The following is a 13,063-nucleotide window of genomic DNA, read 5'->3' as shown; positions in this document are numbered from 1 at the left end:
TGTGGGGCTGGCAGGGCTAGGATGCCAGGGAGGGATGAGGGTTCCCCCCAGGCAGTATCCTGGGAACAGGAACAGTGCAGTGGGGCTGAGCAGAGCTTCCCCATGTCCCAGTCAGAACAGCACCTGCTGTGCCCAGCCTGGCCAAGGAGCTGGGCAGCCCTGCAGCATCCGCACTGCCCAGAGCCCTCTGCTCTCACCTTCAGCATGCACCTCAAGCCTGGGTGGAAGCTGCTCCTAGGAAGCTCAGAGTCTGTTTCACCCTAAATCATCCCCATGTAAACCTGTCTATTCCTGAAGGGGAAAGTGCAGCCCCTTACCAGCGGCACCCCCTTCCAGTGAGGTGTAAGAGGGCTGAGTGACCATGCCCAACAAGCTGATGTGGGGCAGCTGGGGATGCATGTGGACCAAATACTCTGCCTTCAAAGGTGCTGCATTGGAGCTGTGCCTTTTTCTCCCCACCAGCATCCTCTCCCCTGCCCCATCACCCCTCCCAGCCCCCTGTACGCCCCCAGCACTGCTGCAGCCCTGTGGTGTCCACCCAGGTGATATAACAAGTCCTGGGGACTAGAAGAACAAAAAAACCCTTGTTTTGTATTGAACTGGGCACACAGGTCTGCATATAGCCAGCAGCCACCGTGCCCCTGCTGCACTATAGTGTGGGAAGGACAGACTGCCTGCAGCACTGACCAGCAGACATTGGGTTAAAGCAGGTGCAGGTAGCCCGTGGCTGAGGCACTGGTCTGGGGAAGACCCCGCAGCGGGGGCAGATGAGACCTTTGCTCATCCTTGGATGCAGTCCCACCTCTGTAATCCTTGAGGTTTTTTCTGAGAAAGGCGGTTCAACCCAGGGGGCCAAAGGAGATGCAGGGAAAGCTTTTATTGGTATCTTCCAGCACACGTCAGCCCGGTTAAAAAAAATCTCCGTTTCTCGGAGAGCTTTTTAACACGGCTCGGGCAGCAATTGGTACAGGGACAGCAAACCAGGCTGCATCTGCTCAGCCCCAGTCACAAGCTCCCTGCTTCCTCTGAGAGAGAGAGAGTGTGTGTGCGTGTGTGTGTGTGTGTGTGTGGTGTGTGTGTGTGATAGACACAGGCATCCGCTCCCAGCATCGCGCTGCCTCCTGCATCCTCCGGCAGCAAGTGCAGGGCTCTGGCTTCCCGGGTACCACCCTCGCTGCTCCATCCATCTCTCCATCCCTCCATCCCTCCATCCCTCCATCCCTCCATCCCTCCATCCATCCCCTGACAGGGATTTGCACGCGGGGCACGGCATGCAGTGAGCACCCGCGGGCGCAGAGGGGCTCGTGGCCAGAGGCAGCGGCGATGGACATGGTGTGGACTGCTGTCTAGGGCTCCTGTTCCCAGAGAGACCCCGATCCTGGTAAGTGGGTTGTTTTTTTTTTTGCATTATAGGTGCTTTGCTAGGTGCGTAGCACGGGCTGTCCACACATCGTGTCACCCTTCGGTGGGTTCCCCCACTGCCCCGGGATCCTGGGTCCAGAGCTCCTGGGATGGGATGCCTGGGAGTGGGGATGAGGATGGGGTGAGAGGGTCCTGCCCAGGCATCGGAGTCCTCATGTGGGTAGTGGGGAGGGAGAAGAGAAGGAGAAGTGCAGATCTGGGCAGGAGCTGTGTCTGCTGCAGAGGAAGGGACTCTGCTGTCACGGCATTTTCATCCCCCTCTGGGAGATGAAAGAGTGCGACACACCTATAAAATCTGTCATAGCGCGGCAGGATGGGCAACCTGATCCGGCAGGGAGAACAGCCACTGGCTTGGTGTCCCCAGGACTGGGACACAGCACCCCCCCACCCAACATCCCCGCTGGACTCCCACAGCCCTGCAGAGGGTGGGAGGGACCATCAGACCATCAGCCACGGACCTCTCTGCCCCATGGCAAATAGATCATCTCACAGCAGCAGTCCCAGCAGTGCCACAGTTCTGGCATGTGCTGTCTGTCCGGGAGAGGGGACAAGAGGATGCTGGCAGACCCCTTGGCCATCTGCAGCCAGCTCAAGGAGCTGGAATGCGATGTCCCCTAAGCAGAGCCTTCTGCCTTCGCAGCCTGGTCCCCCTCACCCCAGGCAGGCGGCAATTGGCAGGGTGTGCAGAGATGTGCAAGAGCCATGGTAGAGCCGTGGCAGCTCCTCCCAGCCCTGTTACATGCCCTTCAGACTGAGACCTGGGACCAGGCTGCCATGGGCTCTGAGGTCCTAGGGTTCTCCTCCCTGTTGGTACCCCACCCCTCTGCCCCCAGGTTCCCTAATGCTGCTCTAAGTAAGGCACAGCACTGCAGGGCAAAAGACCCAGCAGCCTGCGGAGGGCAGGGAGGAGGCCTGGCCCCCTGGCAGCCTGTGGGGACCAGGCACATCCTTCCCCCTGCATCAGGGAGCCAGATCCTGGCACATGAGGGGGTTCTGGTCCACGCACACCCCTGATGCATCCCCCTGGGAGTGGGTGCCTGCTCAAGGGTGCACCAGCCCAAACACCCACTGACCCTTCATTTGCTGGGAGGGTCTTTCACCAAGGACACACTGTGGGGCAGGTAACAGTCAGTCCTACAGACCCTGTGGCCCCACACCCCCATGACCCCAGGCCATCACTGCACACCACAACAGCTCACCCTGCACCCACAGCCCGCGAGAAGCACCCATCCCACACCCCCCAGCTGCCACAGACACCACCCCTCTCCCACAGCTGCTGCAACACCCCTGCATCCAAAGCCACCACCCACCCCATGCCCACAGCAGCACCCCCGTGGGCCGTAGCACCCGCCCCGCACTGCCAGCCACGCCGTGGCATGTTCACCCCGAAGCAGCACATCCACCCCTCACACCTCATCCCCCTGTGACACATCCAGCCCTAACAAACAGAGCCCCCCTGCGCTGCTCCTGACGCGTCCCTGCTGCGCTCCCAGCTGCCACACCGCCCCAGCTGCGCCGCAGACCCACCCGTGTGTCACCCGCACCCCTGTGTCACCCCCACCCTCTGTCACCCGCACCCTGTGTCACCCGCACCCCTGTGTCACCCCCACCCTCTGTCACCCACACCCCTGTGTCACCCACCGCCACCACCCACCACTAACCGGGCACCCCCTAACCCCAGCACAAGCCACATGTGCTCTGCCATGGACAGAGGTTTTGCAGCCTTGCAGGCACCGCTGGCTCTGTTTGCATCTGGATGCTCTGCCCTCTTTCCTTATCCCGGGGTGCCTCCTTGCTAGCCACCAGCTCTCTCCCCATTCGTACCTAACACAGGCTTAATTCTCACTCCAGCTGCACCAGCCTTGCTTCCATGCCTCAGTTTCCCCCACGTAGAGAGGAGCATGAAGCTGGGAAAGACGTGTCCATGGGCACTAAGAGGATGAAGTGCTTTCTGGCTCAGTGTTTTGCTGCAGGAATGAAGCAGTACAGAGCAAATCCAAAAGAGAAGAGTGAGGGGAACGGGTGTCGCCCAAGGATCAGGGCAGGGGTGCAGGGGGAAGGGGACAAGGGAAGGGGTTGGGAAGTTTCCCACCACCCGCTGTGACAGCCCCCGGTGCTGGCAGGGCTCGTGGAGCCGGGTGTTTGCAGGCAGCTCCTGCCTGTGCCCAGATTTAGCTCCTCTGTGGGGGCGACCTAAAAATAGCCCCACGGTGCAGCCTGGCAGCAAGGTCGAGGCCCCCGCACCTCTTAGGTCACCGTGAGACAGGTGGTGGTTCCGTTTGCCTCGGGGGGTGGACACAAATAGCACCGGAGACACCTTCCCCCAAGGACAAGTGGGGACACAGGGGCTGCTCAGGTTTCTGGGCTGCTATGAGGCGAGACTGCCCCTGGTCCTCCCTCCCCAGGAGAAGGGGGACCCCCAAAGTCTGGCAGGGCCCCAAGTCATCCGAGGTTCTATGTGAAGGTGAAGTCCCACCCCACAAAGCCAGGTCAGGCAGGGCGCGGGGCACAGGCAAAAAGGGGTCGGGACAATGCAGAACAAGTTTGGGGTATCTGGGGAGCAATGGGGCCTGTGGAAAGGGAGCAGAGTCTGGAGACTGAGTTCAGGGTGAAGCCATTCAGCCCTGGATGTGCAGGCAGGATCCAGCTGTGCAGCACTCACAGGGGCAGGGAGGCAAGCAGAGGTGAGAATAGACACAAGTCGTGACAGAAGTGACACTGTCCATGCTCCAGGCACACAGTTGGCAGTGGCAGAAGGCACTCGGGGAAGGCTTGGGAGAGGACAGGGAACAGGGAGGCAGGCTGGGATCTTGCAGCAGCAGCGCAGTGCAGGTGGGTGACTGTGAACGCACAGGAGAGACAGATTTGGGGAGGAATACAGCAAGTCCACACATCAGCCACGCTTCTATTGCACTGCAGGGTGGCTGGGGATGGGGCACCCAGAGCTCAGCAGCATCGTGGGGAGAAGCTGCCAGCACGCTGAGATGAGGAACATGGGTGTGGGTACCAGGGAAACTGGGGGGCTGTGGGCCACACACCTCTTTTCACTCTTCTCTGTGAGCCTAGTCCCTCTGGACCCTCTCCTCCCCACTTCTATCCAAACCTTGGGCAGGAGTAGGTCAGGATCTGCTCAACACTCGGTGCTGCAGGGACCGACAAAGGCAGATCTTGGGGGGATTTCCCTGTGACTTCTCCGACTCTCTCGCTCGCAGGCAGAGCTGCAATGCTGCCCAGCAGCAGAGCTGATCCTGACCACGGCAGACGTGATCCTGAGCCAGCCAGGCAGAGGGTGGTGGCACGGCGAGGAGGTAGAAAGACCCAGGTGTTTTCCTTCCCACTGGCACAGCCGCAGAGACGCTGTTGCTGTGGCTCGGACACGTGCCTCCAGCTCTGCCCCGCTCCCACCCTTGCAAAGCCCCGGGAGCCGAAGAAGGCCGGGCACCAGCTCCGAGCCAGGCACTGCGGCCAACAGGTGCCAACACCCCAGCCCGCACCTGTGCCCACTGCTGGGACCCCCACGCGCAGGACGGGGCCCACAGCACACGTGTTGCACCCCCGGCTCAGCGCGTGGGAATCTGCAGGCAGATGGTCCCGCGGCGGCGGCGAGAGGCTGGGGAATCACATGCGTGCGCACGCAGTGGTGTTTGCCGCCTGCCAGCATGCTCTGCTCCGCTCCGCTCGGCCCTGCTGCTGCGGGGTACCTGTAATTACCCTGACCAGGCTCCCTGCCACAGCAGTGCCCGCGGAGTCGAGTCCTCCCGCAGGCAGCGAGATCCCGGCGGTGTGCACGCGTGCTGCTAATTATCCCGCTACCTGGGGACTTCCCTGCCGGGGCTGGCGGGGAGGGAGATTGCTGCTCCAATCTCCCTGCTCTGCCTCCCGGTCCCTGGGCACCAGCTGGAAGTGCCTCTTTGCTGCAGCAAAGAATTAGAGAATAATTAAGGCTGGAAAAGACCTCTAAGATCATCGGCTCCAACCATTAACCCAACACTGCCAAGGCCACTACTAAACCACATCCCTAAGTGCCATGTCTACATGGTTTTTAAACACTTCCAGAGACGGTGATTCCACCACTGCTCCCAGGGAAGCCTCTTCCATGGTGGAACCTCAGGATGGCACAAGGGAAGCCCTTGGACCCATGTGAGGTGATGCTGTGCCCCACAATGCTGGAGGCCAAATTCTGCTTCTCCCCAGCTTCAGCTCACACCCAGTGAGACAGAGTCCAACTTGTTATTGCTGCTGCTGTTGGCCTCCCCATTTTATCCTGAGGTGATCTTCCCCTGGCACTGAAGCCAAACATCCTTCTTGGGTTCCATGTGCCCCTGTCCCATACATTGCTCTCCTTCCCTCTTGCACCCTCACAGTCCTCCTACGGCTGGCCCAGCCTCCCCACATGGCTCCTTGCAGGATGCCCAGTGATCACAGCAGCAGCACACACACAAACATGTGAGTGCAAGAAGAGGCAGCTTAGTGAAGAGGAATTTAAGGAAGGTAAGGGGTCAGCACCAGACCTGCCATGACCTAGTCCTGGGCAGAGCTGCAGAGAGGATGTCTTTCACCCTTGAGTGGCCGCAGAGATTGTCTTTAAGTCAGAAAGGAGATGCACGCTAGGAGAAAGGTTACAGCTGGTCCTAGTCCCTCTGGGTTTTACTGATCTGGCATGGAAAAGGCCTGGATGTGTTTCTTGTGAAGCTGGAGTCTATAGAGCAGGGTGAGGAGGCACCCCCAAACCATCTCCCTGCCTTCTGTCCCACTCCCCCACCCACTCAGACCCTCCATGGCCAGGAATCCACCTCCCCACGGCCACCACCACGATCTCACTGTCAATTTGTCACAAAGCAAAGACCCCACTTTTCCCTGCCCTGAGCTGCTCCTCAGGCAGGGGGGAGGAAACCACCAGGAGACCCTTTTGGGGGTCAGGGACATAGCACCTTCCTTCCCACCGCAGAGCCATGGGGGTGCTGATGTCCAGGAGGCAGACGGTGGAGAGGGTGCAGAAGGTCAGCTTGGCCGTGTCAGCCTTCAAGGACGGGCTGCGGGAGCAGCCATCGACACGGCGCCGGGCGGAGGCGGGGACCGCACGCCAGGGGACGCTGGAGCAGGAGGTGCAAGAGGGAGAGGAGGAAGCGGTGGCCGGACCTTCCCAGCCGGAGGAGAGCAGTGCCGCCAAGGCGGCCTGGGAGCGGCTGCGGGATGGCCGCGGCGTGGAGCCAGAGGAGTTCGACCGGGCCAACAGGTTCACGCCACCAGCCTTCATCCGGCCCAAGAGGGAGCTCCACGATGATGAGCCCCCGGACATCAGCCTGGAGCAGAGGGAGCAGGTGAGCGGATGGAACCACAGAGACGGTGTGGGAGGGATGGGGACAGGGCTGGAGGTGCACGAGCATCTGAGTGTCTGCCAGGCAGTGACAATCTCGCAAAGCCCTACGGGGTGGCTCAGTGGGTTACAGGGCCAGCAGCCAGGCTGGGCAGGTGGAGGTGCCACACTGGGAGGGGGGTGCAACTGCTCAGATGTGCCCTGGAGGCACCCTGGGGTGTCTGGAAAAGGAGAAGTCACTGCTGGGCACAGGCAGTTCTAGGTCTGGGGAAGAGAGGACAATTTGATCTACATGTTCATCCACCTACAGTCAACCAGCTTGCAACTCACGCCATCCCTCCATACCTTCAGTCCCAACATTCCTGCCCATCTACAACCCAACAGCTTATCCACCCACTCCTACAACCCACCCATCCACACCCACAACCCTACACATACAGCCACCCACCCAACAAGCCTACCCCCCGCCCACCTACACCCTTATATGGCACCATAAACACATGGAATATCCTGAATTGAAAGGGACCCACAAGGAATATTGAAGTCCAACTCCTGGTCATGCACAGGACACCCCACAAATCACACCATGTGCCTGAGAGTATTATCCAGGCTTGGTGCTGTGATCACTGCCCTGGGGGGGCCTATTCCAGTGTCTAACCACACCCTGAGCTAAATTACACAGGGTACCTAGATAATATACCCAGGTTAGCATCTGTTTGGAAGTGGAAATGGAAATGTGTGGAAAACCTTACAGCTTATCCATCAATAATTACAACCCTAAAGACCAGCCAATGTACAACCCTACAGTCCAGCCACCCACATGTAACACACCGCAAAGAACCCACAGCTTCACAGCCCCATCAACCCTATAGCCAGACCCATCCACCCACCAGTCTTCCCCACAAACACACCCACCCTCCTCTAACTTGACCAGCCAGGTCTGTTACAACAACCTCTTCCCTATACCAGCCCCACACATTCCCATCTTCCCCCCTCAGCATCCACCCCCACCTGCAAAGCACCACCCAGATGGAGAAGCCAAGCCCGTGCCCACACTGCTCTGCTGAGCCTGTGCCCATCCCTCCCCAGATCCTGAATGACGAGATGTGTGAGATCTGCGAGGTGTGGACAGCCGAGAGCCTCTTCCCCTGCCGCATCTGCCACCGGGTGTACCACGACGGCTGCCTGCGCCGCATGGGCTACCTGCAGAAGGACAGCGCCGTGGAGGTAACAGAGACCGCGCACACCGAGACCGGCTGGAGCTGCTACTACTGCGTGAGTGCCCACACAGGGGGACACCAGGCTGCTGCTGGGTGGTGGGTGCTCCCCAGGGAACCGTGCCCCACATGGACACAATGAGGGTCCCACCTCACAGCCTGCTCTGGGGCAATGGGGTATGTGCTGCTCTCCAGTTCCCACCACCCACCGTGGCCTGATGGGGTCACCAGATGCAGGGGACAGTGGCCTTTTGCCACCTCCTCACCTCTGCAGGCAGCTCCTCAGAACCTTGGTGCAGGATGTGACACTGTGGGCACATGAGATGCTGTAGCAGAGCTGGAATGGCCAAAGCCCAGGGGCATGGAGCCATCCCACTGCAGCACCCTTGGGTGACACAGCACATCTCTCTGGGTGTCCTCACCCACTCACCTTCAAGGGATCCCAGTGCTGGCATACAGAGTGGTGCTCCCTCACCCCATGTCTTTTCCTCATGGCTCCTCTCTGCCCCCCACCCAGGACAACCTCAATCTGTTGCTGACAGAGGAGGAGATGTACAGCCTGATGGAGACCCTGAAGAACTGCAAGATCATTCCAGGTGTGTACCCTCCATGCGGTGGGTCCCAGATGGCTGCGGGAAGCAGGTGGGGACGTGAGTCCCCCCTCCTTCCTGAGCACAGCACAGCCAATCTGTCCCCTGCAGAGAGCTGCCTGACCCTGGATGACTTCCTGCACTACAAACACCAAGTGCACAAGCAGCAGTTTGAGCGGACCATGCCCGAGGCACAGGAGGAGCAGGCAGCCCTGCAGTTCAATGCCTTGGACCCTGACAAGAAGGGGCACATTGAGTGGCAGGACTTCCTCTCCCACGAGTCCATCCAGCTGCTGCAGAAAATACGGCCACAGGTATGGTTGTGGCACCCAGGGCTTGCTCCCATGGCTGTCACACATGGTCACAGCACCCAGGGCTGGCTACCGTGGCCAGCAGCTGTGGCACCTGGGTCCAGCATCCACAGCCACAGTATCCATGGTCACAGCTCCCAAAGCTGGCTCCTACAGCTGATACCCCTGGCTGTGGCACCTGGGGCTGACTCCCATGGCCATGGCATTAGGGTGTAGACCCTTACAGCTTTGGGGATATAAGGAGGGAGGTGCCCACAGGATGAGTGCTCCACCTTCGCTTCTCTGACCCCCCCTAGAATGCCCTTCTGCGGCTGCTGACACCCAAGGAGCGGGAGCGGGCACGGACAGCCTTCCTGGCCCTGGACCAGGACAACGACGGCTTCATCGGGGAGGCTGAGTGCCGCCAGGCCCGGCACAGCTGGTTCCGCAAGCACCAGAAGGAGATGCTGTCCTGCAATGTCAGGTGAGGGGATGCCCACCCTGGTGTAGGGGTGATATCCCAGCTGGGGACTCCCAACACAGTCCCAACACCTACCAAAGGGGCTCGGCACACAAATGGTTGCCCTGCTTCCTGCCATCTCTCTCTCCATGGCCCCCCAGCCCTGTGCATCCTTTTCCCCCACCACCACCACCATTTGGGGTGCAATGGAGTGGGGATGAAGAGCATCTTCCTCCCCGCCACAGCATCAGCCACGTGGGGCCCATATCAGAGGGCAGCCCCGCCAGCAGCAGGAACGGCAAGAGCCCGGAGAAGATCCTGCCAGCCACAAAGCAGGAGGAGACCAGGTGAGGCAGGGATGGTTGGGGGGGTGGTGGACACCCCCATTTTTTGGGAAGACCCTGGGGGAGCAGTGTTGCCCGGGTGTCCAGTGAGCCCACATGTGCCCGCAGGAGCATCGACTGGCCCGGATTCCTGCGGGAGAACGTCGCCTACATCCTGGCCGCGCGCCCCAACAGCGCCGCCCTGCACCTGCAGCCCCTCGCCTAGAGCCGGCCGCGCCTCCGGGGCGCCGTGCCACGCCCGCCGTGGGCACCTGCCACGCCCTCCCCGCGGGCACAACCAGGCGCCCATTGGCTGGTGGGGAAGCGGCCGTGCTGCCCTATGCCCCGCCTCCCCCTTGATTGGCTGTGAAGGGGCGCCGGGCTCTGATTGGATGAGGGAGTGGGAGCGGCTCTTGGGTCTCTGATTGGTGGGGGGAAGCAGGGCGGGGCAGGGCGTGTCCCCACTGTTCCCTGCGCCCTGCAGGGACCACGGTGGGCAAGGGTCCTGTGCCCGGGGTCACCATGGGGCACAAGGGGCAGAGAACAGGCTACCCCCATAATCCCTGTCCCCACAGCACCCAGGGACCCGCAGACAGAGCAGGGGCTGCCCTGGGTGCTTGTGGGGTGACAGCAGAACCCAGAGTTCCCGTGTGTCCCCAGCCTCCCACAGCATCATGGGGCAGCACGGCTGAGCCTCTGCGTGCCACAGGCAGCACCCACGGGTCTGCGGCAAGCAGTGTCTCAGCTCGTCAGCGTGGTGGATTCTCAGGGGATGTGGCTGACTCCCTTTGGGGTCTCTCACATCCCTGCCCTAGTCCAACAGGGGTTGGAGCCCAGTAGGTCCATTTTTGCATGCACACCTAGTGGCTGGAAGAGACGGTTTCCTGGCATGGCTCAACCCTTCCCTGCTGGCAACCAACTATTTAATGCCAACAGCAATGGTGTAGGAAGGAGCACTGGTAACAGAAAGCATCAGAGGATAGGAAAGCAAGGTCAGATGTCGGGGACCCCCCTGTGCCTCTGATCTTGCCAGCAGCACTCCCCTGCATCCCTCATCCCCTCCTGTCCCCCTGGTTCCAAGGGATGCTCTTCATTTGCTTGCCATTCCAGTCCCACACCAGCCCTGTTCAGTCTCGCTCTCTACCCTCCGCATCAAGTGGTCAGCCTTGCCTCGCTGGGAGCATTAGTGCTAGTGGTAAGGAGGAGGAGGAGGAGGCAGAGCCCAGAGCCCCCCCAGGTGCCAGCTGCAGGGATGAGGCATTCACTGGGCCCCTTTGGCAGCCCACAGTGATAGATGCACTCAGCCCACAGATGAAGGAGCAGGAAGCCTTGCCCCAGACACACCAGGGTTGGGATGCCCAGGTCCTATGGCAGTCCCAGCAGCTGCTCCTGCCCCTCTAATCCCTTTCCCGCAGTGCCCTCAGCCTCTCCCTGCTGGTGTTCTGTGGCTCAGCCAGGAGGCCCTGGGGTCTACACAGGCCAGGGATGTACTTGCAGCAGCCTGGTCACTCCCTCACCTCCATCCCTGATGCCCTGTGGGCATCATCCCAGTCAGCCCCCTTCCCCCAGCCAGGGCACAGTTCCCCTCTCCAGGGTCTCCCCCACTGCAAGACCAGGAGGCGCACCAGTGCCACGACATCTTCCTCTACCACCCTGGCATGCCAGGCCAATGGGGATATTTTGGATGCCAGGTCCGAGATGTGGCCAGAGCGCCAATGGGGATATTTCGGATGCCAGGTCCGAGATGTGGCCAGAGCCATGGCGAGGAGGCGGCCGTGGGTGCGTGGGTTGCAACTCCCTATCCGTACTGAGATACATTCATTAAACAGCTGTGTCCAGCTAGCCTCTGTCTGGTGTGCTTACAGGGCTTCTGGCTTCTCTGCAGGCATTTCTGGGCACCCACAGCTTGCTGCTGTTTAAAATCCCACCCCAGACTCAGGTCACTGTCCCATCAAGCAAGCTGGGCCTCCTGTCCCCAGAGTGTCCCACAGCAGTGACAGGGGGCACTGCACGTGCACCCAGGACCCAGCAGACTCGGGGTGCTGAATGTCTCCCCAGGAAAGCATAGAGTAAGGAGAGTGCCTGGCTGATTGTGGAACCACCCCAAACACTGCAGTGAAAGGGACACTCCTCCACTGGGATGAGTGTGCTCTCCACCCTTAGAGGCACTGGATGATGAGAACAGAGCGCTGGAGACAGCTGGATGCTGGGAACAGGCTGTCTGCAGCAAAATAACCCCGCAGAGACACCAAGATTCCCCAGGAGAGTGGTCCCCATGGCTGGAATGCTCCAGCTGATCACATCCACAGAGCTCCCAGGAAAAGCTGCAGCTATTGCTGGCAGCACATGGCCTGTGGGAACCCGGCTGCCACTAAAGGGGACCCTCCAGACTTTCCTTGCAGTGCCCATGCAGCAGCTGGGAGGAGAATGGGATTTGAGAAGAGGATCTAGGAGGGAACTGGCAGGGGGTGTGCTGCCCTGACAGCATCAGTTCAGTCTCTGGGGCCACAGAGCTTGCTGCTAAAAGCTTGACTTGGATCTTTGAGCTCACTCCCACGGTCACAGTGGGATACCATTGCGTACAAACCACAGCAGGGGTATCCAGCTCACCCACAGAGAAAACCCAGCAAGCATTTCAGGCTCTGAGAGCCAGATAAGCCTTTAAATTATCTTTGTCACCTGGGAGACACACTCATCACCTTGGGGAAAAGGATGGACATCTGCAGGAAGGGGGAGGGACATTTTGTGCCTGGTCACGGATTGGTGATGATGTGGGCTCTGCCAGTGGAGGGAAGCCCAGGGAAGCCCTCGCATGGCGAGAGGGTGTTAAATCACTGTGTTATTGCTCCGTCTGCTGGAGATGAAGAGCAACCAAGCACGGAGCACAGAGCACAGGCTTAATAACCCTGGGAGTGGGGCACCCACTGCCAGCACCCCAAAGCTCTTCACCCAGGGAACAAGACACAACAGTTGTCCCAGGCCCAGCCCACCCTGTCGCGCCCTGCAGCAGCCTGGAACCCCTGCCAAGACACACAGCTGGCTGGTGTCCCCAGGAAGCTGGATAACAAGGGCCACAGGGTGGCCTATGTCCTGCAGGGCTGTGCTGTCACCACTGCAGCACCAGCTTCACAGCTCTTTAGAGCTACAGATCCCCAGGGGTGACCACCATGCAGCACACTGTGCCCCAGCCACGTCTCCACAGAGGCAGCATTGAGGTCTGGGCCGAGGCAGGAGGATGTAAGTGGGGGAATGGGCAAGGTGTTGCTGTGGTTCCTCTTTGATGTGACCTGGTCGTTCAAGGCTGCTGACCTCTGAGAGACACTGTCCCAAGAAAGAATCTGTTGCCTACAGACCACTCTCCGTAATGCTGGGGCAGGCCTGTCTGCAAATACTGGAGGACACCTTCTGCTGCATTTGGTACCAAAGCTCCCAAACACCCGAAAA

General features: G+C 60.2%; 1 protein-coding gene across 1 annotated transcript; it reads left to right on the top strand.

The window, feature by feature from the left end:
• The first annotated feature begins 937 nt into the window (after positions 1–937).
• On the top strand, positions 938–11,461 carry PHF24 (PHD finger protein 24). The gene is made up of 8 exons (XM_058044034.1): positions 938–1,381; positions 6,371–6,743; positions 7,829–8,014; positions 8,474–8,552; positions 8,658–8,860; positions 9,154–9,320; positions 9,542–9,643; positions 9,749–11,461. Exons 2-8 carry the CDS (start codon positions 6,375–6,377, stop codon positions 9,843–9,845), a joined length of 1,203 nt encoding a protein of 400 aa, XP_057900017.1. The 5' UTR covers positions 938–1,381; positions 6,371–6,374; the 3' UTR covers positions 9,846–11,461.
• Positions 11,462–13,063: the final 1,602 nt, after the last annotated feature.

The sequence above is a fragment of the Melospiza georgiana genome, chromosome Z (assembly GCF_028018845.1).
Source record: "Melospiza georgiana isolate bMelGeo1 chromosome Z, bMelGeo1.pri, whole genome shotgun sequence".
Taxonomy (NCBI): Eukaryota; Metazoa; Chordata; class Aves; order Passeriformes; family Passerellidae; genus Melospiza; species Melospiza georgiana.
The sequence above is the reverse complement of the archived record's forward strand: the minus strand, read 5'-3'. Positions and strand labels throughout refer to the sequence as shown.